General features: G+C 45.1%; 1 protein-coding gene across 3 annotated transcripts; it reads right to left on the reverse strand.

Annotated features, from left to right (window-relative positions):
* Positions 1–5,324: 5,324 nt before the first annotated feature.
* ACRBP (acrosin binding protein) lies at positions 5,325–24,552 on the reverse strand. Of its 3 annotated transcripts, none has more exons than XM_081894282.1 (10): positions 24,440–24,552; positions 21,336–21,548; positions 19,396–19,490; positions 14,038–14,118; positions 13,382–13,947; positions 9,924–10,056; positions 8,359–8,538; positions 8,091–8,255; positions 7,915–8,001; positions 5,325–5,819 (listed from the first exon to the last, which is right to left on the reverse strand). In XM_081894282.1, exons 1-10 carry the CDS (start codon positions 24,477–24,479, stop codon positions 5,697–5,699), a joined length of 1,683 nt encoding a protein of 560 aa, XP_081750408.1. In that variant the 5' UTR covers positions 24,480–24,552; the 3' UTR covers positions 5,325–5,696. The 3 variants fall into 3 exon arrangements, with proteins under 3 accessions (XP_081750408.1, XP_081750407.1, XP_081750406.1); XM_081894281.1 differs by having other exon boundaries at positions 13,981–14,118; XM_081894280.1 differs by having other exon boundaries at positions 5,328–5,819; positions 13,382–14,118.
* Between the last annotated feature and the right edge of the window lie 1,977 nt (positions 24,553–26,529).

Consider the following 26,529-nt stretch of genomic DNA (forward strand, 5'->3'; position numbering starts at 1 on the left):
TTTCTTGGGACACTCTGTTTTTTGGACACAGGGCATGCAGCCAACTAATTTCCTTGCATAGTAGAAATAAAATGACTTTACTACAGAAGTCTGTGTGCTTTTGTGGGTGCGTGAATAGGAGCTCCAGTCTGGAAGATCTGAACCAGGTGTCAGCAACCTTTTTCAGACTATACAGTGGTACCTCGGGTTAAGCACTTAATTTGTTCTGGAGGTCTGTACTTAACCCGAAACTGTTCTTAACCTGAAAACCACTTTAGCTAATGGGGCCTCCCGTTGCCGCTGCACCATGATTTCTGTTCTCATCCTGAAGCAAAGTTCTTAACCTGAAGCACTATTTCTGGGTTAGCGGAGTCTGAAACCTGAAGCAGAAGAAGAAGAAGAAGAGTTTGGATTTGATATCCCGCCTTTCACTCCCTTTAAGGAGTCTCAAAGCGGCTAACATTCTCCTTTCCCTTCCTCCCCCACAACAAACACTCTGTGAGGTGAGTAGGGCTGAGAGACTTCAGAGAAGTGTGACTGGCCCAAGGTCACCCAGCAGCTGCATGTGGAGGAACAGGGAAGTGAACCCGGTTCCCCAGATTACGAGTCTACCGCTCTTAACCACTACACCAAACTGGCTCCAAAGCAAATTTAACCTGAAGCGTATGTAACCTGAGGTACCACTGTATTTTGAAAAAAAATATGAATGAATTCCTATGCTCCACAAATAACCCAGAGATGCATTTTAAATAAAAGGACACATTCCACTCATGTAAAAACATGCTGATTCCTGGACCATCCGCAGGCCGGATTGAGAAGGCAATTGGGCCACATCTGGCACCTGGGTCTTAGGTTGCCTAACCCTGATGTTATATGGTAGGGGTGGGTACAGATGTACTTTTAAAATAGACTTCCCCTTCCCATTTATAGTGGTTTCCTCCAGTGCTATTTTTCTGGAAAAAGAGGTGGCAGAACTCACAATGAACGCCTCTGTTGCTCTCTTATAATGGCAATGGCACCCACCTAAGAGGTGCCAGAACTGAGGTCCGGTGAGCTCCGGCTGAAAAGAATAATCCCTGGTTTCCTCCATGCGTGACACAATAAGCAGATGTGTTCCTTAGGGATTTGAACCCAGATCGCCGTTGTATGCCTTTCTCCTTCTCCCAGTCTTCAAAAGGACTGTCCATCCATATTTTTCATTTTAAAAAATGCAACTCGACTAGTCATTTGAAAATATAATTGTTTTATTTATTAAAGGGAAATCTGTTTCTTCCTTCCTTCTTTTTTATACAGTATTTTGGTTTATTGATTCCAAAAAGAAAACAAACAGTCAACGAAAACACTTTCACATCTTACGAGAAGATATAATAGTTTCATAATACATATCTTCTATGGAGACTTCCCATCACCCCATCATGGTTCCTTAGTACATTTTGGTTTGTTGCACTTATCTTTATCACTAATAATACATCTTAGTTCCATTAAGTTTCTATAGTTTCCTACTTTCCTACAAAAGTCACTACAGGCCTGACAACGAGTTCAAATTTTTGCAGTGGTCCTTGAGATACTTTCTATACGTGTCCTATTCCCTCATAAATGTTTGTTCAGTCCGGTTCCTTAATTTGTTCGTCATTTTTCCTAATTCTGCAAACTCTTAACAGTTTTGATTGCCACTCCAGTTTAGTCGGTGTTACATCTCCTTTCTAGTTTCTAGCTATTGTATAATTTTTGCTACCACAGTGGCATAGAGAAATATCTCCCTCACCTTTTGGGGTATATCCATGTCTATTATGCCTAAAAGGAAGGCTTTGGGGTTTTTTTTTTGCATAGGTAATCTTGAATATATTTTTGAGTTTGTTGTAAACTGTTTCCCAAAATTCCTTTACTTTTCTGCAGTTCCGCCACATATGTAGCATTGTGCCTTCTGCCCTGCCACATCTCCAACAACGTTTTGAGGTGTTCCTATACATTTTTGCTAGTTTTGAAGGCGTTAAATACCACCTTTATAGCATCTTCATAAAATTCTCTCTCAGCGTGTAGCACATGGTAAACCTTAGGTCTTCCTTCCATAATCTTTCCCAAGACTCCATTGGGATATTATATCCAAAGTCTTGGGCCCATTCGACCATCACAGATTTTACCTCCTCCTCCTTCACCTCAAAGAGAAGTTTATACTGATTGCATTCTGACTTTAATCTGATTTTAAGCTGTATTTAAATCGATTGTTTGTTTTTATGTTTTTATGTATTATACATTTTGATATTAGCTGCCCTGAGCCCAGTTTTGGCCAGGGAGGGTGGGATATAAATAAAATTATTATTATTATTATTATTATTATTATTATTATTATTATTATTATACATTTTAGAGAGAGTTTTCTCTTTTGATTGCCTACTCTTTTTCTCTTTTTCTAATCTAGATGGTTCTGTAGCAAAACACTTCCTTTTATCTGATTTGAATGTCTCATTTAGTTGATGGCATTGGAGCCAGTCTGAGAGATGTGATCTAGTTTCATCGAATCTTTTTAATCTAAGCTGGTTTTCCTCTTCTTCTAAGAATATTCTACATAGGTTGACCAGTTTCCTTTCATATATTTTTTTCTTTACTGCAAATGCCACTAAGGGTGATATATACCAGGGTGTTTTTTGTTCAAGTAGATCTTTGTATTTGGCCCATACCACATATAGCAGTTTGCTTATATGATTCAAAAATCCTTTGTGGACCTTAACCTTATCATACCCTAAATAGGCGTGCCATCCATAATGGTTATTGAAGCCTTCCAAATCTAATAAATCCATATTCTGTCATAGCAACCATTCTCTGATCCAGGAGAGGCAGGCTGCCTCGTGGTATTATTTCAAATCTGGCAGGGAAAATCCCCCTCTTTCTTTTATATTTATTAATAATTTGTGCTTAATCCTGGGTGTCTCCTCCCCTCCCCCGCCAGATGAATCTAGAGATGTCTCGTTGCCATTCTTTGAAGCAGCCCAATCCCCCAATCCCCCAATCATCAGAATTGATTGGAACAAAAAAAGCATTTTTGGAAGTACATTCATTTTTATGGTGGATATTCTTCCCCAGAATGATCATTTTAACCAACTCCAAATCTCCTTTTGATTTCTTTCCATGTTTTTATATCGTTATCTTGGAATAGATTGATATTTTTTGCCATTAGCCATTTTCCTAGGTATTTTACTTTCTTACAGATTGTCAGTTTTGAAGTTCTTTCCTCTCTTTCTTGGGCTCCCATATTCTTAACCAATAAGTTCGTTTTGCTACTGTTCAGTTTGAAGCCCATCACCTGACCAAATTCCTTGATTGTTTCCAACACTTTTAATAAGCTTTCATTTGGATTTTCTGACATGATTATAAGGTCATCAAGAAAGGCTTTTAATTTGTATGACTTCTCCCCTACTACAATTCCTCTTATTTTTGTACAGTATATTCTCTTATTTAGCAGTTCCAATACTACTATAAATAACAATGGAGATAATGGACACTCTTGCCTTGTCCCTTTTCCTCTATTACAGCTGTCTGTGACATTTCCATTTATGATTAGTTTAGCTTGTTGATCTGAGTTGTTGTTGTTTTTGTTTAGTCATTTAGTCGTGTCTGCCTCTTTGTGACCCCCTGGACCAGAGCACGCCAGGCACTCCTGTCTTCCACTGCCTCCCGCAGTTTGGTCAAACTCATGCTGGTAGCTTCGAGAACACTGTCCCACCATCTCGTCCTCTGTCGTCCCCTTCTCCTTGTGCCCTCCATCTTTCCCAACATCAGAGTCTTTTCCAGGGAGTCTTCTCTTCTCATGAGGTGGCCAAAGTACTGGAGCCTCAGCTTCAGGATCTGTCCTTCCAGTGAGCGCTCAGGGCTGATTTCCTTCAGAATGGAGAGGTTTGATCTTCTTGCAGTCCATGGGACTCTCAAGAGTCTCCCCCAGCACCATAATTCAAAAGCATCAATTCTTCGGCGATCAGCCTTCTTGATGGTCCAGCTCTCAGCTGAACTGAATATATTGCCTCAATTTCTTTACAGAAGGTCTCTCCACAACCCATTCTCTACATTAATCTTTTCATAAAGTGCCAGGATATGTTGTCAAAGGCTTTCTCCGCATCTACTAGCATTAGTGCTGCTGTTTTATCATTCCTGCTTTCTAAATATTCCAAAATATCAATCACATTTCCAATATTATTTTGCATCTTCCTTACCAGAAGAAAGCCCGCTTGATCTTCATGAATGATCTCTTTCAGCGTCTTTTTAAGTCAAAAGTTCTTTTGAAACTGATTTCCCCCTTTAAAAAGACTTAAAAAGGGAAATCAATTTCAAAAGAACTCTCTCTTTTTTTTGGGATGTTGCAAGCACCAGCTGCCTTCTTCTGCAAATTGGTGAAAGTGGTTTTTTCTCTCTGAGATTAATCCTGGAGAGGGAATTGTATGTTTGTGTACAACATGGTGAGCGTATTGCCACAGCAGCTTGATTGCTAAAATACCATATGTCTGTATTCATTCATAAGCATACTAACAAGAGCCATACCATTAATCCACACAGGCGGGGGTGAAACGGAATGCTGCGTACAGCATCGCTGTTAGATAAGGTTGTGTGGAGTCTAAGGTCCACTTATAGCTCAGCCCAGAATTCCTACATCCCAGAACTAGTCATTGTGAAAAAAGGAACAATAAAGTGGTACCTCGGGTCACATACGCTTCAGGTTACATATGCTTCAGGTTACAGACTTCGCTAACCCAGAAATAGTACCTCGGGTTAAGAACTTTGCTACAGGATGAGAACAGAAATCGTGCTCCAGCGGCGTGGCGGCAATGGGAGGCCCCATTAGCTAAAGTGATGCTTCAGGTTAAGAACAGTTTCAGGTTAAGAACGGACCTCCGGAACGAATTAAGTACTTAACCTGAGGTACCACTGTACTTCATTGTTTAGAATTCTGCTTAAATGAAAGAACATGGTACTTGATGCAGACCCTGGGAGAGTCGACAGAAAAGAGACTATTTTGCTTTAAAACTTAAGGAAGTGAAGGCAGGTTTTGCCAAACTTTTGAAAAACTAAAAGCGATTTGAGTAGGGTTGCCCAAATCTGGTCTGAAACTAGAAAGAAATCAAATTCTGGACAAAGGAAGCGAAGTGAGAGATTGGGTAACGCATGTCAAGACTGTCTAATGCTAAATTCTGAACATAGAATTTACTTTCTGGTCATGAGACTTGGGCTTGTTAAGGGAAAACATCTGCACTCGCACCCAGGCTGTGATCTGATAAAAATAAGTCACCAAAATGTTCACCAGAAATGAAGACACCACACCAAGCAGCCCTACAGAGCTGAAGAGATGGTCCTTTATGTATTAGAATACAAAGCACATGGCCTAGCAATAGTGTTGAGATTTGAATTCACTGATGGAGATATGGGTAAGGATCACTGGGGTTAAATGGCTATGCTGCGCTATCTGCCTTCTTGCGGATTCTGCTCTAGGTTGCAGAGTCCTGGATGAGCCTGAAGGATTTGGGTGAAGATGGTTGGTGCTATAGAGACACATTTTAGCTGTACAGTGAGAATATCCACAGTGACATCACAAGCAAAGGACAGAAGAGACCAGCAGAGACTGTGCCCTGCCGAATGCCTTGTATCAGATGAGCGTCACACACTGCACATGCATTCGTCTCTATGTGCTGCATCTTCTCTGCCTTACCGCCTCGCTATTGGAGCCACTGCTTTCACTCTCTCCCCTCTCCGTTACTGAGAAAGAAATTTTTGTTCCAAAGCACCACTTCCTCTTCCCCTTCCTCCCTACTTAGCACTCGGTAAGTCTGGTGTTTTTGGCAAGGCTTCCGCATCACCTGAGGGGTGAAAGAAGAACAGAACATTAGAGCTGTCTTCTCCGCTTCGGACGAAGGATCAAATCACCTTGCCCCAAACTAACCACAGGGTTAGGGTAAAGCCACCAGTTCGGTTGCACTGGGCACTGAGCTGCAGGGGGCATAATAACAGTGTTGTAGAACGGAGTGCAAGAGGCAGGGGAGGGCACCAGGTTTTAGCATCACACAGGGTGCCGCTGAAATTTGAGAGACCAAAGTTTGCCACTACTAGCCAAGTGGAACTTGGCATCCTTTAGAATTGGTGTGGGGAACCCCTGGTCCCCCAGATGTTGCTGGACTACAACTCCCCTTAATTGCAATGGCAATTGTAGTTCATCAACATCTGGAGGGCTAAAGTTGCCCTGCACGTTTTCAGGTTGTGTCCCGCGGCGACCCGGAAGTACCGAAAAGGGTTACTTCCGGGTTTCGCCGCTTGCGCATGCAAAATGACGTCATGCGCATGCACAGAAGCAGCGAATTGCGACCGGCGCATGCACAGACGCGGGGTGCGTTCTTTTCAGGTTGCAAACGGGACTCTGGAACAGATCCCGTTCGCAACCAGAGGTACCACTGTACTCTGCAAAGACTGAACCAAGATGGGGAACAGAGCTGCTGACTCGTTGGAAATGACTTGCAAAAGAGCAGCTAAGGGCTCCTCCAGATTTCTTGTTGCGCCACACTTTCCAGGCACAGGTCTGAGCTTTAAAGCTCCATGTCCACGTGGTTTTAGTTTTCCCAGGGAAAGCCTGCATTTTACCACTGAATTGGAGCAAGCAGCAATCCATGGGAAATCACATTGATTCAGCAGCAAAAAAAGACTTCCCCCAGGGTGCAAGCCTGGGCAGTGTGCATGGAAATCCTGAGCTGTCTGGATGACAAGACGCCATTCTCGGTCTCTCTGGTGTGCTCCAGAGGAAAGCAGAGCAATACGTTTGGCACCAGCTTGGCTATAGGACTTGCTAGAAGGAGACGGACAAGGTGCCATCCAACTGTCTTAGGTATGCCACACCGGATTTGTGTAGGGTTTGTTGTTGTTGTTTAGTCATCTAGTCATGTCCAACTCTTCGTGACCCCGTAGACCAGAGCACGCCAGGCACTCCTGTCTTCCACTGCCTCCCGCAGCATGATGTCAAACTCATGCTGGTAGCTTCAAGAACACTGTCCCACCATCTCGTCCTCTGTCGTGTCCTTCTCCTTGTGCCCTCCATCTTTCCCAACATCAGGGTCTTTTCCAGGGAGTCTTCTCTTCTCATGAGGTGGCCAGAGTATTGGTGCCTCAGCTTCAGGATCTGTCCTTCCAGTGATTTCCTGAAGAATGGAGAGGTTTGATCTTCTTGCAGTCCATGGGACTCTCCAGAGTCTCCTCCAGCACCATAATTCAAAAGCATCCATTCTTCAGCGATCAGCCTTCTTTGTGGTCCAGCTCTCACTTCCATACATCACTACTGGGAAAACCAGAGCTTTTACTATATGGACCTTTGATGGCAAGGTGATGTCTCTGCTTTTTCCTCCTGAGTTTTTTCTTCTCCCAAAGATATGCTGCAAGGTTTAGCATCAGAGTTTTCCTTCTCCCAGATGGGCTACCTTCCCAGGCTGACAAGCCCCATCTGCCCCTATCACTGCACCTTTTCTTCTCAGTAAAACACAGGTGTTCCTGGGGAAATCGCCATGACAAAAACAAGCAAATGCTCGGGCATGGTGCTTGAAAATGCAGACATGTGCCCAGAAACATGGCACAAAAGGAAGTCTAGATGAGTCCAGTGGCGTAGCATGGGTTGTCAGCACCCGGGGTAAGGCAAGTAATTTGTGCCCCCTAACCCGTGGATTTGCGCCCCCTAACCCTAACCCCCAGATGTTGCACCTGGTGCGGCCGGCCCCCCCACGCTACGCCACTGGATGAGCCCTCAATGCATGATCCAACTAAACAAAGACAGCCTTGTTGCTTTCTACCTCTTTTTAGTTGAAAGGAACGGGAGGGGGATAAGCTTTGCCTTTCCGTAATGAGGGAGCACTCAAGAAACAACTGATTTCTTATACTTAAGCTTCAAGAAGGGAACTTGAAGGTGTCACCTCCCACCTTCTCTCCAGCATGGCTGTCTTTCAGACACTGCTTGCTCTTGAAAGCGCAGTAGGTGGGGTGTTGAACTCCTGTCGAATCGCAGATCTGGGAAGAAGGAAATGACAAGGTGGCGGGGGTGACAGGAACAAACCAACGTGATGGGGTCAAGGGACAGACATTCCATTAATACTCACTTCTTTTGGGAAATCTCCTTTTTGGAAGGAGGAATACTCTGTCTTCAACCACAGAGACACCCGATAATCATCACAGCCATGAGCAGCCAAGCGACCGCACCAATAGTCTGCTTTCAAGCCTGCATATGTCTCAACCCCAAAATACTCCTCTACCCCTGTGGGGACCTGGTGGTAAAGAATGAGGAGGAGGGAAAGGGGCGGAATCAATGGAACTTGTCCGCAAGCGAAGCTTTCGCTAATATCTGGGCAACCTAAACGTTTGGCTTACCCTGGATTGCATAGCCTGGTGTTGAGCCAAGATCCCCGGGTTGATGTAGGATGTGAATATGCCACCAACACAGTGGGTACGCTTCAGATTGGAGGCCCCTTGGCACTGCTCTGTCTTCAGGGAGCAGAAAGCACACTCAGAGCACATGTCGGCATGGCGTCGGCCAAGGCTATCACACACCTAGGGAGTTATGGAGCAATGAGAAGGACCAAAACATAGCCGCGCCTGCTGGAACAATCTACCTCTCTGTCTTGAAGCATGTGGCAAACCACTGTTGCGGGCGCAGTCCTTCCCAACATGTCAGTCCTTCTCTTCAGAGTGCGGCCCCTTGCCTACCCTGCAACATTCCTCAGATGAAAATAGGGACAAATGTCTGGCTGGTTCTCCTCCTCCTCACCCACTCTCCAGTAGCCACTAGGAGCTGCCCAAGAGAGGAGGCCGGCAGTGGCAGCCATAGAGAGCCCATGGGATTCTCCTTCACAGCTGCCACTGCTGTTGCTTGGGACAAGAGCTGGCTCATCCTTCTCCCCGAGCTCAGTGGCAGCACCACGGGCAGGGGAAACAGGGACATTTCGGAATCAAGTCAAAAGCCAGGATGGCTTTCATAATTCCAGGACTGTCCCTGGAAAAAAGGGGTGCTTGGAGGGTATGCCCTTGTAACTGAGGTAAAGGTAAAGGGATCCCTGACCATTAGGTCCAGTCGTGACCAATTCTGGGGTTGCGGCGCTCATGTCACTTTATTGGCCAAGGGAGCCGGTATACAGCTTCCGGGTCATGTGGCCAGCACGACTAAGCCACTTCTGGTGAACCAGAGCAGCACACGGAAATGCCATTTACCTTCTCGCCGGAGCAGTACCTATTTATCTACTTGCACTTTGACATCCTTTCGAACTGCTAGGTTGGCAGGAGAAGGGACCGAGCAATGGGAGCTCACCCTGTCGTGGGGATTCGAACTGCCGACCTTCTGATCGGCAAGTCCTAGGCTCTGTGGTTTAACTGGATCCAAAAATTGATTTGCTGCTAGGCCAGGTTCAAGGTACTTGTGTGAATTCTCAAAGGCCTAAATAACTTGGGCGCCAGTTGTCTGAGTCCTGTGTTCCACTTCAGTCACTGAGATCTTCTGATGGGACACTTCTGGTGGTGCCACATGCCCCTGAAACCTGGTTGACCATCACTAGAGACTGATCCTTTAGTGTGCTGAGCCCTGCCCTGTGGAACTGATTATTCTTCCCTCAGAAGTTTTTTGAAACCATTGTATAGACAGGCATTTACCATATGAATGTTCTTTTTGTTGTTATGTTTTGTATGGACGGCCTATTTTTTATTTTATTTTTATATGTTGCATTCCGCCTTCCTGCATTCTTTTTAAAATGAAAGTGAGGATTATAAATTCGCAAATAAAGTTCTGTTCAACCAAACTGCCTCCCCATCTCCTCTTATCAGGACCTCTTACTAGCTCAGAAGGGGGCACCGAAATTTAAGGTGGGCTTGGAGACCTCCCCGTTTATCAACTGCTGGGCTCTGCTGTGAGAAGGTATGAAACTGGCATCCAGCACGGAGCTTACCAAATCCCCAAAGCCAAAGGTTTTTGACTCCATTTGTTTCCAGGCCTTGCTAACAGCTGAGGATATGCAAATGTCTTGCAGCACTGCATAGCAGAGAATCACCAGAGCTTCTTCCTTGTCAAGAGCTAAGAGGCTAAGGCAACAAAGGAGAAACGGAGAGAAGGAAATTGTGAGAAGGAGGGCGGCCATTTTGATCTCCCAACCCCCTCACAATATCTCTTAGAGGCAACTCCGATACCTGGGTGCTCATCAGCCCGAGAAGAAACCACTGAAAATGGCAGCCTTCTATGTCAATCCCCGCCCCCTTCTCATTGTAACCAGTTAAGGAAACATGGGACTAAGATGACTCATGTGTGGGGAAATGCATGCTGCGCTATCTAGGTAGATAGAGGAAGGGGAAGTTGATATCCAACTGCCATTTTCAGTGGCAAACCCGTATCTACTCTCATGCCTTGTTTGAGCCTCAGAAGAAGTCCTTATTTACCGTATTTTTCACTCTATAAGACGCACCAGACCACAAGACGCACCTAGTTTTTGGAGGAGGAAAACAAGGAAAAAAATATTCTGAATCTCAGAAGCCAGAACAGCAAGAAGGATCGCTGTGCAGTGAAAGCAGCAATCCCTCTTGCTGTTCTGGCTTCTGGGATAGCCACGCAGCCTACATTCGCTCCATAAGACGCACACACATTTCCCCTTACTTTTTAGGAGGGAAAAAGTGAGTCTTATAGAGCAAAAAATGAGGTAAATCCACAGGACATGTGCCCCTATGGCGTAATGCAGAGTCTCACAAAATAGTTTTCCCTGGGTCCCATAAAGGAGGAAACCTATGCTTTGGAGGAACCCATAAATGGTAATCCACAGAGAGTCCTATTACCATACCACCACATTGATGGGCCATCAGAATATGTGCATGTTTTTTTCAATTACAGACAAGTAATCAAGTGACACCTTGTTTGAGTGAATGGGTCATCGTGGATGGTGACTGGCAAAAAGAGAGAAATGCCCATGCAATTGGAAAATTAGCAAAAGAAGTTGACAATTTTAAAACAGATCTTACATATGATTGAATATGAAGTTGTTTAGGGTAATAAATAACTGATGCTAATATATAGGGCTGGATTTTACTAACCCGGACTGAGGATTCCTACTAGCACAATGGGGATTTCCTCCCTTCCCCTCTCTCTGAAATCCACTCTGAAATCTGTCTGGAGAATGCTGCAGAACAGTGTGCGGGATGTGGAGACGAGAGAACATCCCATTTGGCAAGCAGAAATCTTTGCCCTGATAGAATGATCGTCTTAGTGCAATACTGAATGCCAGCCACAGACGTTGCTTTTGAAAAATTCGCAACATGCTCCTTTAAGCTCTACCTACAGCTGCCAGAAAATCTAATTGTGCGCTATGGTTTTGCAATGCATTATCTGAAAGTGTGGAACTGCCAAAGGCTTGGGATACGTTAACACTCTAGCAGAATACACCAGCAAACTCTTGGGTCCCAATAAATGTGCAGATATGAAACCCTGACGAACGTCTTTGGTTTTTTTTGGTTTTTAAGGAGAAATGTATGACTGGGGGAAAGGAGGAGGAGAGGTTCTGGAGTAAAGACGAGGCAGGTGAGGAGAACATTAGTCCCCTGTCTTAGTTCCAGATCCGGGGTTTGGAGGACCCTTGGGTAACATGTCCCCCCATCTTTGTGGGTCTCCCTTCTCCTCACCAAGGCACCACAACCTTGTTCTTCTGGGCCCAATCCTTACAACTCCCAGGGTAGGAGGAAGGCAGGAGGGAAGTGGAGACCACTGCTCTTCACTTTGCTCTTCTCATTGCTTGCATTTTTTGAGAAGGTAGCTGAACAGGTGACAATAATGAACAGCATGTTTGCTCGCTGTAGGGCTGTGAACATCAACTAGCACCTGACAACACCTACAAGTACCATTCCTTTCTCCCCATCGCTCCTTTGCTCAACATCACCTGAGGATGTGCCCCCCCCTGTTTCTTTATTTGAAACTTCGCTCAACCTATTATTCATTCATTCAAACCACATTTCTTTCCACATTCATGGCTTCTCGTCTGCGTTTCAACTTTTTGTCGTCGCTGCTGCTGGGTCGGTGGCAGCAGAGCTGATTTGGGGAAGCTGCCATTATAATTTCCCAGAATGCTCTGAGAATTGCATCATTGTGTGACATTTCAGGGGGGGGGGTAGTGGAAAAGGCAAGTTCCATTCGCACCAACCCCTTCTCTCCAAATGACACGATGTTCAAAGAAGTCTACGAAAAAGAAGTGGAAGTCCCCAAAATGAGCTGCTGCCACTCTTAGGGAAAGATAAAGTCCCAGCCCTCAAATGCAGTGGTGTAGCGTGGGTTGTCAGCACCCAGGGCAAGGCAAGTAATTTGCGCCCCCTAACCCGTGGATTTGCGCCCCCTAACCCTAACCCCCAGATGTTGCGCCCAGTGTGGCTGCCCACCCTGCACCCCCCACGCTACGCCACTGCTCAAATGGGTATAAATGGGATGACAATGAACCCATTAGTACCTATTAATTGCTCAGGACAAGTAATTCCATTATATCTAAAATGTCAGCCAAAGTTTAATTCTTTGCTCATTATGAAACAGATACGCACCCTTAGAATCCACTCTTTCCTGAAGTAGCTGCTCTTTCTCTCTTTTTAAAAGTGAGTGGATTTGGTCTTCCTTGTTTTTTACTTGGTTTTAGAGTGTGTGGGCTTGTGGCTGTTTGTAACATGGCCGTCACAATGGATAAATAACTGAGGAACTGCTAGACTGGCCCAAACTGGGAGCTGAAGCATTGCATCATTTCGTATACCTTTGGGTATGTTGTTTTTAAAGGAGTAAGGATATGGAGAGCCAACGATTTCCCTCATAAAACAAAGCAATGCGGCTGTCACTCATCCACACACTGATTTAGCACTCATAGGGCGCTAGGCCCTGTACAAAATAAAGCCGGTATGCAAATCCTGACCAGAAAGCACCTTACAATCAACAATTAAGAGGAACATGGATTGATGGTGTAGGAGATCTGGGGAGGAGGAAGCACAGAGTAAACTGAGAGCAGAGGAATGATGGGGGTGACTCAGTTGTATGGCTTTGCAGTGTGCCAGAATATCCAAACCCTGTACATTGTCTGTTGGGGTGCCTGTGTTGACAGAGTTGAAGAAGCAAGTCTTGAAAATAAACTTTAGGACTTTCCACATTATTTGTCCTCAATGCACTTTTTATTTTCTACTTATAACTTTAGTCCACACAAGCATTTTGGAAATATAGAAACATATATTTAGTCAATATAATGAGGGGAAACGAAAGGGAGGAGCCAGTGGGAGCTGACAACAAAGGTGTCCCATCGCTAGGCATCTTCCTCTAGGCCCTGCCGCCTGTGCTTTGGGGGGGCCTGTTTTCCTCAGCAAATGCTACTACTTTTGGCCTGGGAGCAAGACTTGCCCTTACCTCCCCTTGGAACCGGACCCTTCCTGGCTAGTCAGCATATTCAGGTCTCCTTCTCTGCCTCCTTCCTTTGATCCTTTGTAAGGCTGCGCGTTCTCGGCATTCAGGGACTGCTCCAGGGAGAAGGCCATGCCGATCAGGCGGTGGATGCTCTTGTGGAGCTGCTGGTTCGAGAGCGCCTTGGTGACTGACGGCTCTTCAGTTTCGGAGGCGGCCATTTCGGTGGTGGACACGGCTTCCGCAGTGGCCGCGACGAGCACGGCACTCACGTAGTCCGGCGTGCTGGAGGGAGTTGAGAAGGAGCGTTCCCTGGCCACGGGCTCCTGGCCTGAGACGGCAAAGGAATATTTCAAAATGGCGTCGATGTTGGAGCGGAGGCGGGCGTCGCGGGAGGGTGTGGCACTATGGTCTATTGGCGCCATGTTACGCAACTGGCTTGGGGATGGAGAAACAGCATTGACTTCGTCTTGATCCTCGTACTCGTCTTCATGTCTGTGCATGTGTTCGTACTCATGTTCATGCTCATGCTCATGTTCATGCCCGTGTTCATGTTCGTGTTCAAGTTCATGCTCATGTTCATGCCCGTGTTCATGTTCGTGAACCTCATGTTCATGCCCATGTTCATGCTCATGTTCGTGCTCATGTTCATGTTCGTGAACCTCATGTTCGTGAACTTCATGTTCGTGAACCTCGTGTTCGTGTTCATCCTCATCCTCTTCAAACTCTGGGCACAGTATCCGCTATCCAGGGTGGGGGTGGAGGAAGGAGAAAATTTGGGAAAACGTGACCAAGTTGTCTTGGGTGAAGAATCCTCTCTCCCACTCCCCCATGTAAAAGAGGACTGTCTCCTTTTCTCATCAGTCCTAGTTCATTACCTGGTATTAGTATTAGTACAGTGGTACCTCAGGTTAAGAACTTAATTCATTCTGGAAGTCCATTCTTTACCTGAAACTGTTCTTAACCTGAGGGACCACTTTAGCTAATGGGGCCTCCTGCTGCTGCCACACTGCCACCGCCGCACGATTTCTGTTCTCATCCTGAAGCAAAGTTCTTAACCCGAGGTACTATTTCTGGGTTAGCAGAGTCTGTGACCTGAAGCGTCTGTAACCCGAGGTACCACTGTACTAGTATTAGTATTAGTAGTATTAGTAGTATTAGTATTAGTATTCTAGGCCGCCAGTCTGACTGGGCGGCTTCCAGCAAATTAAAACATCAAACACAGTAAAATATCAAACATTAAAAACTTCCCTAAACAGGGCTGCCTTCAGATGTTTTCTAAAAGACAGATAGTTGTTTTTTTTCCCCCTTGACATCTGACTGGAGGGTGTTCCACAGGGCAGGAGCCACTACAAAAAGGCCCTCTGCCTGGTTCCTTGTGGATTCATGTCTTGCATGAGGGAACTGCCAGTAGGTCCTTGGTGCTGGACTTTAGTGTCCAGGCTGGACTATGGGGGTGGAAACGGTCCTTCAGGTATACAGGGATTTCCCAATTTCCACATTCCTCCCATTAAAAAAGAAGGGGGAAAAGGACTTCCCCTCTTGAAAGACCATAACCACAGTGAAGGCCTATTTTCTGCTGCTATTCCAAGCAGACCTGGCTCCCTGGTGCGGTTAAGTCCTGCTCTATTTATTTCATATGCCGCTTCTATGCCAAAATAAGAGGTCTTCTGCATGATGTCTGTGGTTTAGGGGGAAATGGAATCTTTCCACCTCACCTGGGATGGAAAAACATATAGGGTAGGACTACTGCTTACACCAGTGATGGCCAAACTTAGCCCTCCAGCTGTTTTGGGACTACAGTGCCCATCATCCCTGACCACTGGTCCTGTTAGCTAGGGATAATGGGAGCTGAAATCCCAAAACAGCTTGAGTGCCAAGTTTGGCCATCACTGGATTACAACAAAACAACACCACCACAAACTGGCAAATAAGTATAAAAACAAAATTACTAGAATAATAGCTAGAATAGAGATAGACTTGTAACCATTCAAGCAACAAACATACTAAGGTTCCATGTGCAAAACAAAGCCTGGAGATACTGTAAACATGGAGTGGATAAATGTACAACTGTATCTTAACAAGTTACATGTGCAGTATACGTTATACAGACTGGATAAATGAACCGTTCAACAAGTAGCGTAAGTCCAATCACAGAATGGCAACCCCGTGCCGCCACAATGGCAAGGGTAGCACCCTGGAGAATATGAAAAAGTTTTTCAAAGCTGTTTTTCAAAGATTGAACTGGATGAGATGTTCTTCAATGGGTCTTGAGTTGGAAACACAAAGCCGTATGCATGGATCAATCACAGGAAGGCAATTCAAAGCCACCGCCCCGGTGAGAATAACGCAAGTGGGCAAAAGGAGACCTGTTCTCTGGATATATTACAGGTTTCACCACACGCTTCATCAGTCTGAAAAGCCAGTCATACAAAACGGTTTATAACGTTTATTGCACATGTAACTTGTTAAGATGCAGTTGTACACTTATCCACTCCATGTTTACAGTATCTCCAGGCTTTGTTTTGCACATGGCACCTTAGTATGTTTGTTGCTTGAATGGTTACAAGTCTATCTCGATTCTAGCTATTATTCTAGTAAGCTTGGTTTTATACTTATAAGCCAGTTTATGGTGTTGTTGTTTTGTTGCATTATTATTACTGTCACCACATTCGATACTTGTGCATATACAACACTGGATTACACAATAGGGTTTTACCCCCCTGAAATTGGCTGGCCGGGTTGTCAGGAGGAGCCCCAGAACAGTGTGCGAGGGGATGTGGGGGAAGCATCACGTCTGATAAGCTGGAATGCTCTGAACCATCAATTTAGCATGATGTGGAATTCCTTGTATTATTTTAAAGAGAGGCTTGAAAGAGGCATCGCTTCCCCTGGCATGCAGACCTATTTGTTTTGTCGCCTCTTCTAAAAGAATTCCAGCAGTGTTATGTACTGAGTTGAATAGGATCCAAAATGCAGCGGTCTGATTGGTCCTAGAACAATAGGATTCAAAATGCAGCAGTCTGATTGGTCCTAGAACAATAGGATTCAAAATGCAGCAGTCTGATTGGTCCTAGAACAATAGGATTCAGAATGCAGCAGTCTGATTGGTCCTAGAACAATAGGATCCAAAATGCAGCAGTCTGATTGGTCCTAGAACAATAGGATTCAGAATGCAGTAGTCTGATTGGTCCTAGAACAATAGGATTCAGAATGCAGCAATCTGATTGGTCCTAGAACAATGCAGCAGTATGACTGGTCCACAGGAGCCACCCAATCCATCTCCAGGTGGAAGTGAATGTGGATTCAACCTGATTGGCCTACAGGAGAAGCCCGGAATTAGCCAATCACGGGCAGCCCATTGTGTAAATAATGTATATAAAGCAGATATTGTGGGGGAACTTTGATTCCTCCTCACCACTAAGAGCTGAATAAAGAGCATGAAATCCACTCTTGACTCCAAGTATATTTCAGGCAGGTTTTCCAAATAATATTAAATCTTCAAAACCCAATTACTGGGGGGCAAAAGGAAAGGGAGAATGTGCACACAAAGAGCAATGTTCTGTCTTGAAACAACCCTAATTTAATACATTATCTGAAAAAAAAGGTATCACCCGTCTCCTGCTTGAAAGCAGATCAGCCCCTCCTAAGGAAGATGAGGCAGGGCCAGGAATAAAAAAGCATTGGGAAGCTACATTCACTGTTGTTTCTCTGGGCACGCAGGTTTTGCAAGTTTTGGAAGCACCACAAAAGAAACTGCAAAATCTGCTGGGCTAAGAGGCCACGGTGAAATGATCCTACCCACCACAGGCAGTGGAATTAGGGATGTCTGGTTGTGTTAACAGCACAACCCCTTCTCTGCATTCGTTCCTCAGTCCTTCCAGCCTGGAGCCAAGGCAATATTAAAGTCCTGCTTGCTGCAGCAGATATAAAGGACCGGAAAAAGAAAAGGCAGGAAAGTGTAGCAATTGCATAATCCCCCTATAAATTAAAACTTCAGCAGCTGGTAAGAGCATGAATAGTTCAGGGATTTTTTTTTTTTTAATTATAAGTTGTGTGCCCTTGCTTCTCTGTTTCACCCTTCTACATGGTTTTGTATGTTTTGTGGTATTTTATGCATCGTGACTTGCCATTATCTTTACCGATTGCAGTTTAGTAATTTATTGTAATAATTTATCTTTATTGTAATTGTTAAGTGTAATTTTTATTTGCTGATATTTCATTTTACTGTTTACTCTTACATTCTGGCGAATTATTGAATATTGCTTTACAGTCGTACCTTGGAAGTCAAACAGAATCTGTTCCAGAAGTCCGTTTGACTTCCAAAACATTCGCAAACCAAAGCACGACTTCTGAAGCTCCTGCAGCCAATCAGAAGCTACAGAAGCCCCATCGGATGCTCGGCTTCCAAAAATAGTTCGCAAACCGGAACAGCCACTTCCGAGTTTGCAATGTTCGGGAGCCAAAACGTTCGACTCACAAGGCGTTCGAAAACCAAGGTACGACTATATTTGATATAAGTTGTTTATTTTAAAGTTGGGTTTTTATTATGACTTTTTTTGTATTGGATCAGATTGTTAATAGGTGTGTGATCTTTGCTGTCTATTTTGTTGTTTCTTCAGGTGGTAAACCGCCTTGGATATGGTAATATAGAAAGGTGGTACAGTATAAAAATTAAAAGTGGGGGTGTGTGTGGAAATGAGTGAAATATCCCTGCCCATCCAAACATTTGCCCTAAGATCTGAGCAAAGGCAAGGGACTCGTAAGAAAATACACCTTCTATAATGTAACAAACTCCTGACAGCCATGATTTCTGAATAGCGTATGTCAATTGAAGGCAGAAGTTTCTTGGCCTATGCACTGGGTGCCCTTTGTTGTCAAGGCTGCAAAATGGAGGAAGACTGATACAGTGGTACCTCAGTCCTTGTACTTAATCCGTTCCGGGAATCCGTTCGACTCCCGAAGAAGAAGAGTTTGGATTTGATATCCCGCCTTTCACTCCCTTTAAGGAGTCTCAAAGCGGCTAACAATCTCCTTTTCCCTTCCTGCCACACAACAAACACTCTGTGAGGCGAGTGGGGCTGAGAGACTTCAAAGAAGTGTGACTGGCCCAAGGTCACCCAGCAGCTGCAGGTGGAGGAGCGGAGACGCGAACCCGGTTCCCCAGATTACGAGACTACTGCTCTTAACCACTACACCATACTGGCTCTACACCGAAACGGTTCAAAAACCAAGGCGCAGCGTCTAATTGTTGTTGTTGTTTAGTCGTGTCTGACTCTTTGTGACCCCCTGGACCAGAGCACTCCAGGCACTCCTGTCTTCCACTGCCTCCTGCAGTTTGGTCAGACTCATGTTTGTAGCTTCGAGAACAGTGGTACCCCGGGTTAAGTACTTAATTCGTTCTGGAGGTCTGTTCTTAACCTGAAACTGTTCTTAACCTGAAGCACCACTTTAGCTAATGGGGTCTCCTGCTGCCGCTGCGCTGCCGGAGCACGATTTCTGTTCTCATCCTGAAGCAAAGTTCTTAACCCAAGGTAATATTTCTGGGTTAGCGGAGTCTGTGACCTGAAGCGTATGTAACCTGAAGCGTATGTAACCCGAGGTACCACTGTACCACTATATAGCATTGTGCTATCAGGTCTCAATGTAACTCCACCTCTCAAGGGAAGCTGCTGGGTCCTTGCGAAAGCATCAGTAAGATTGTGGCCTGGTTTGTGTGGCACCCTGCCTCGCCCAGCCATCTCGGCTTGCCCGTCCACACTCAGTCTGCATTTTTGTTCCAGATCTGCTCTGGGCATCTTCTCATGTAGTACCTTGTCCTGTATCTCTATCTGTGCCTCTGTACTAACCCTCCTGAAATCCTCCAATTATGTGGGAGGGTGAAGGGTAACCTGTTAAGGGACCTTAACGATATCCACATGCCTCAACCTTCCGCTTTTAGCCAAATCACTCAGAATTTTGTATTCTTCTAAAAACAGGAGCTCTATTGCAGCGGGCAGACATACTTCTCTCCTCCTCACCTTGACGTAGAATCTCCGGTTTGAACACCGAAACTGTGCAAATAGACAAAAAGTCTCAAAACGTATGACGTGAGGAAGATCCGCACAGATGGGACCTGGAAGCAGAAGGCGAGAAGTCTTACCAGGGGAAGGAAGAACGAAACGTACCATATCCTTCAGCATTGCTCAGAAGTAAACAAAGCACCAGTTGTTGAACTGAGCTATACACTTATGTTCTCTATTGACTGAGGGGTCTGTGGAAGTATATTGCCAAACAACGAACTACCATTGGCCAATTTCTTTTCCCCTAATTCCCTTAAAACCAGGAGGAGAATTTTTACATTGTTTTGCTTCCAAAGCACAAGACATTCAGAATTGCATCGAATTATCGTTGCAGACTAATGAAAGCTCGTTCCCCTTCCCATGTAAATCTAGATTAATAGTTGTGGTTTGGGGAATCAAAGCGGGGAAAGGGCCCAATCCACTCCAAGGTACTCCTGGGCAAGCCTTGCACAGGTCTGTTTCAGGGTGAATTGTGTCCTTCCTGAACAGAAAGGCAGTACAGGTGAGCTGATGAAAACACCTAGAGCATCTTCTGCTTCTTCTCTTAGGCCTTCATCTAGTAGGCTGAGAGTAGATCCACAACTGGGTCTTGGCCCGACCTAAGGAGGGTTGCTTCCCTGGCAAAGCCACCATTCTATTTTAATTTTTGAAGACAAATAGAAAAATAAGAAAAGTATGGAGAGAGAAGCAAAGAGAGATGGGGCATGTCTAGCAATATACCGTATTTTTCGCTCTATAGGACGCACCCGACCATAGGACGCACCTTGTTTTAGAGGGGGAGAACAAGAAAAAAATAAATCTCCCCCTCTCTGCTCAGCGCCTCTTCAGTGAAGCAGCAGGAGAAACGGAACCCCTTCCATTTCTCCTCCCGCTTGGCTGAAGGGGCGCTGCACAGCTCTCCCTCTCTGCTGAAGCCAGGAGAATCTTGCTCTCCCGGCTTCAGCAAAAGGAACCCGAAGCCTTCGGAGCGCAGCACGAGTTCCCGCTGTGCTCCGGAGGCTTCAGGTGGCTATCCCTGAAGCCTGGAGAGCAGGAGGGGTCGGTGCACAGAGGGAGCGCTCCCTCTGTGCTTCGGAGGCTTCGCGTTGCTTTCGCTGAAGCCAAGGAGCCTGCATTTGCTCCATAGGATGCACACACATTTCCCCTTAATTTTTGGAGGGGAAAAAGTGTGTCCTATAGAGTGAAAAATACGGTATATCTTTTGCTTGTTCTATATTCGCTGATTGCGATAGCTATGCTCCTTTTGTGAACTGTAGTTTGCTAGATAATAATAATAATAATAATAATAATAATAATAATAATAATAATAATAATAATTTTATTATTTATACCTTGCCCATCTGGCTGGGTTTCCCCAGCCACTCTGGGCAGCTCCCAATAGAATATTAAAAACACGATAAAACATCAAACGTTAAAGACTTCCCAAAACAGGCCTGCCCTTCAGATATCTTCTAAAAGTCAGATAGTTGTTTATTTCCTTGACATCTGCAGATACTAAAAAGTATTTATTAGCCACCTCTCTGCCCCATCCTGACAGAAGTACAATTCCAAGGGTTCCCCAGGGTTAAGAAATACTGTAAACCCTGCATTTCGCCAGTGTAGATATGCCTTGTGAAAGAAGAAATTATAAAGTTTTGTTTAAAAAAAAATTCAAAAGTTGGTTCTATGCTGAAAATTGGTTTTAGAGGTTGGTCTGAAGCCTGAAAAAGTTGAAGATGGTTGCCATAGGACCCGCACAGACATTTACAGGCCATATTTAGAGAGATCTGTAGATTTACAGACTGCAGAAAAGGCTGTTGGTGGCGTGAATCATATATTGAAGAAAGTGCAACCAGAGTCTCTCCCCACAAAAGGGTTCTGGTGGGAATCTGAAGCATGAACCAGTGATCTGCACATACCATCTGGGATCTCGCCATGGTTCTCATACTGATCCAGCTGTAGGATTTTAGGATCCTGGCAACCTTTGCTACGTCGGATCTGACACACCACGCTTGCCTTCCACTTGGGCCTCATAGACGCAAAAAAGTCCAGGTACTCGTCAGTCGTGAGGGGGCTGCCTGGCTGGTAGGACAAAGTCCTTGGGATCAACTGCGCCAGGAAGATTAGGAAACCTGAAGGAGAAGTTATCCGTCTGTCAGATTTTTATCGCTTATAGCCAATGGCTGTTACACCACATATTACAAAACAAAACACATGTTATAAAAAGTCCAAGAGGAAATTAATTTACTACAAAGAAAAGGAGTACAAGGAGATGTTTTAAGAATTTTAAGGTCTCAAATATAGAATAAATATTCATAAATGCACAGATATCTAAATATACGAACCATGTGTCTGAAATAGTACGGGAGAGCAATCCTGGAGCCATTTTGACTCTCCCAATGGCCTCAAATATTCCTCTGCGGTAAGGGAGGCAAATGGGGAAAGCCTTCCCCTTGTCTTTTTGCTTGCAAATCCTGACTTTAAGGGCGTATTCGTGCATGAATAGGGTGAGCCTTTGACCTGGATTCAAGAACTAAAGTATTACCCATCACAAAAGAATAGCCAGGCTGCCCAGATAAGGCAATCAGTGACCATTATCAGGTATCCTGGAAGACAGGATTTCTGCTGTAGACCACCTCCTTCTGTGATGTATGTATGGGGTGGTGGTCTTGAGCTACAGGGTGGGCTATTTAAAAAGTCTATATAAGGGCTTGAGCACCATTGTTCAGGGTTCTCCTCCCTCCCTGAGTGTGGTGAGTGGGGACTCTGTTGCAACAGTTCCTTTAATAAAGATCAGGCTTAGTACCGCTTTGTTTCTCAATATTCTCTGGTTGGCCACTGTTATTTTCTCCTACCGATAGGGAACCCACTTAAGGACTCTCTACAGGCTCTGGAATCTCCCATAAGGGAAAGGGAGAAGGTTTTCTTATAAAAAGTCCAAAAGGAAATTAAGTTACTACAAAGATAAGGAGTAAAGGTAAAGGTAAAGGCAACCCTGACCATTAGGTCCAGTCGTGGTCGACTCTGGGGTTGCGGCGCTCTTCTCACTTTACTGGCTGAGGGAGCCGGCATACAGCTTCTGGGTCATGTGGTCAGCATGAATAAGCCGCTTCTGGCAAACCAGAGCAACGCATGGAAATGCCGTTTACCTTCCCGCCAGAGTGGTACCTGTTTATCTACTTGCACTTTGATGTACTTCTGAACTGCTAGGTTGGCAGGAGCAGGGACTGAGCAACAGGAGCTCACCCCGTCGCGGGGATTCGAACCGCCAACTTTCTGATCAGCAAGTCCTAGGCTCTGTGGTTTAGCCCACAGCGCCACCCGCGTCCCTTTTAAAAGATAAGGAGTACAAGGAGACAAAAACAACACATGATCAGACTATTCTGTGATCAACCTCAACTGCACTCAGATCAATGGGTCCTTTGTAAAGCATTAACTGCCAATACCACAGCAAAAATGACAGCCTCTAAAATACTTCCACACAATAAAAAAACAAAACAAAGCCACCCTTCTGCTGTTGAAAGGCCAAGCGAGAAGCACAATAAGTCATCTGTCTGACTTTCAGGCTAAATCTTATGCACATTTTCACTGTTGAACACAGTGAAACGTACACCTGAGTAAAAATACATAAGATTACACTGTCATGCACTTGTTATAAAAGATGGTGTTCCTTCACCCAATATTGAATACAGACACTTCTACGTAGATTTCCTCACAATAGCACGGGCCGCAGTAGTTCATTACTGAGCAACCAGAAAGTAGAAGGGGGCCACCTATTGTCCAAAACAGAGATGCAAAATTTCCTGAACTTTTCTCTGCCACCAGAGCTTGTGCAGGCAATAAAGAGAATCTGTTTCTGTAATCGTTGATGGTCTTCATTTTTTTAAAAATTGCTTTTATTGCCTATAGATGCTGTTGTTGCAAGCTTTTTTCTGGTGTTTTTTAAACATGTAGTTGCATGTAAATATTTTTTGTAAATAAAATTACTGAATGTTACTGAACCGCTGCACCCAAAACTTGTTAAATACAGTGGAACCTCGGTTTTCGAACAGAATCCGTTCCGGAAGACTGTTCGACTTCCAAAATGTTCGAAAACCGAAGATCAATGGGCTGGCTGCAAAGTTAATGGGAAACAATGAAAAACATGCCTCAGAAGCCATACAACTTCTGAGGCGGATTCAAAAACGGAAGCAATTACTTCCGGGTTTTCGGTGTTCAGATTCTGAATTGTTCGGCTTCCGAGACACTCAAAAACTGAGGTTCTACTGACTGACTTATCAAACCTAAACTTTTTATTTACCAATGAATATCTCTTAGGAAGGAGGGACGCAGGTGGCGCTGTGGGTTAAACCAGAGAGCCTAGGACTTGCCGATCAGAAGGTCGGTGGTTCGAATCCCCACAATGGAATGAGCTCCCGTTTCTCGGTCCCTGCTCCTGCCAACCTAGCAGTTCAAAAGCACGTCAAAGTGAAAGTAGATAAATAGGTACCGCTCTGGCGGGAAGGTAAACGGCGTTTCCGTGCACTGCTCTGGTTCGCCGGAAGCGGCTTAGTCCTGCTGGCCACATGACCCGGAAACTGTACGCCGGCTCCCTCGGCCAATAAAGCGAGATGAGCGCCACAACCCCAGAGTCGACCACAACTGGACCTAATGGTCAGGGGTCCCTTTACCTTTACCTCTTAAGAAACGACGACAGCAACGCCCAATTTCACAATTCATTGTGAAGGAATAGTTCCTAAGAGACTTCTTAACTCACCCACCCACCCCAAATGTCCATTTTCTTCAAATCCAGACCAGGCAGAATAAGTTAAAATCACAGTGGGATCAGATCGATGGACTAAGGCCCATGTTGACTTTTATGTCTGACTTCCACATGTTAATAGGAACTGTCAGAAAAAGAGCACCGGCCAGAATATACAACCAGGAGCAATGGCAGTTATAGGCCATAAAGAGCCAAAGATGACCACAAGCCAGAAATCCAGCCAGGCTTCCTCTTGGATAAATGGAGAGGTCGCTCACTCACCCACCAGACAGGCCCATCGTAGCAACCTGAGCCTCAACATTGCCGTTCTGCATCAGGCTCACCCCATTTCAAAGGCCAACAAGGCCAGAAGCTGTTGGAATGAGAACACAATGACCTCATAGTTGAAGCCATTGCAGGAGAAAGAATCTAGGTGGACTAAGGAGGGTTGGGCAGGGAATGGGGAGGACAGGAAAGTGATTTTACATGTGGTGGCCCGGATATGAGGCAAGATAACACACCAGGTTCCATCTGTCATTGAAAGCAGTCGAGTGGGAAGCAAATCTGAATGTTGTTGTTGTTTAGTCGTGTCTGACTCTTTGTGACCCCATGGACCAGAGCACGCCAGGCACTCCTGTCTTCCACTGCCTCCCGCAGTTTGGTCAAACTCATGTTTGTAGCTTCGAGAACACTGTCCCACCATCTCATCCTCTGTCGTCCCCTTCTCCTTGTTCCCTCCATCTTTCCCAACATCTGGGTCTTTTCCAGGGAGTCTTCTCTTCTCATGAGGTGGCCAAAGTCTTGGAGCCTCAGCTTCACGATCTGTCCTTCCAGTGAGCACTCAGGGCTGATTTCCTTCAAAATGGAGAGGTTTGATCTTCTTGCAGTCCATGGGACTCTCGAGAGTCTCCTCCAGCACCAAAACATCTGAATAATGGGCCACAATTCGATAGAAAAATGAATGGGAGCAGATGATGAACATAGAGATGTTCTTCAAGTCTGGTTCATTCAAGTGGGGTTTACGCAGGAGATGCTTGTGGACGTTAATTAAATTGAGGTAGCGCCCCTTGTGCATTTTTCTCCTCGGATACCGACATTTCTGTGTCGCCAGCAAGAGAAACTGGGAAAGTTGGAGAAAAAGGACATCGTGGGACGGTGTGGGTGGTTGAGCAGGGACAGGTTTTATCACTGCAGGATTTTTGTTTCCAAGATAGCGCAGTCCACCATTTCCCACACTGAGTTTCTTGCAGGGATGCTCTTTCCTCCACTAGGGCTCAACATGAACATAGCTCTCTCACGGTGACATGTAAAATGATTCCGGGTGCCTCGCACTGCGCCAACTCCCATGTATACATTTAAAATGGAAATAAGTAGGTGGGCACCAAAATGAAGCAGCACCAGTCCAGATTAAAATAATTTAAAGATGGTAGTGAAATGGATGTAAGTATCTATACAAATAGCACTCTCTCTGGCCTTTTGGGTACTCATTGAGACAGTTACCGTATTTTTTCGTGTATAAGACTAGGCCCCCCCACCCAATAAATAATGTCACAAATTAGGGGGCATCTTATACACGGATACATCTCCCATTTTCTAAAATCTGAGTCCCCCAAAATGGGGGCATCTTATATATGGAAAAATACGGTATATTGTAATATGCCTGTGTTCATTCTTGCCTCCATTTACTTTGTCCCAACTCCAGTAAACCTGAAATGACTTTATTTGGTTATGGCAGCATTAAGCAGAATAGCTAGAAAACACAAAATGGCAATAAATAAATTCCCCCCGCCCCCCAAAAAAGAGCACATGAAGCAGAACATGGGCTTTAATAAATTTGTGGGAGTTAACTGGACCATCAACATAAATGAAAGTAGAAACCAGAAGGAAAGTAGGAACCAGGAGAGCAAGATGGTAGAAAGGCGGCCAGGACAGGAAGTGGAGGAAAAGGCCAATTCAAAGTCACAGTGTTAACCTATAAGGCCCTACATGGGTTGGGAGGTCCAGACCTTGGGGGGTAGCCTGTTGGGGGCTGCATTGTGGAGCCAGTCAAAAGTGGGCAGGACCAAAGCCAAAATCAGGTGGCGCCACTGCGGACGTTTGCCTTATGCATCAGGCTCACCCTTAGAATCACGAAAAGCACTTTTTCGGCCGCGACACCCCATTGTAAAAATCCCTCTCCTGGGATGTTTGTCTGGTGCCCAATTTATCTTTTAGGTATCTACCAAACTCCAGTACTTTGGCCACCTCATGAGAAGAGAAGACTCCCTGGAATAGACCCTGATGTTGGGAAAGATGGAGGGCACAAGGAGAAGGGGGCGACAGAGGACGAGATGGTTGGATAGTGTTTTCGAGGTTACCAGCATGAGTTTGAC

The sequence above is a fragment of the Podarcis melisellensis genome (assembly GCF_964234715.1).
Source record: "Podarcis melisellensis genome assembly, chromosome: 17".
In the NCBI taxonomy this organism is placed as follows: Eukaryota; Metazoa; Chordata; class Lepidosauria; order Squamata; family Lacertidae; genus Podarcis; species Podarcis melisellensis.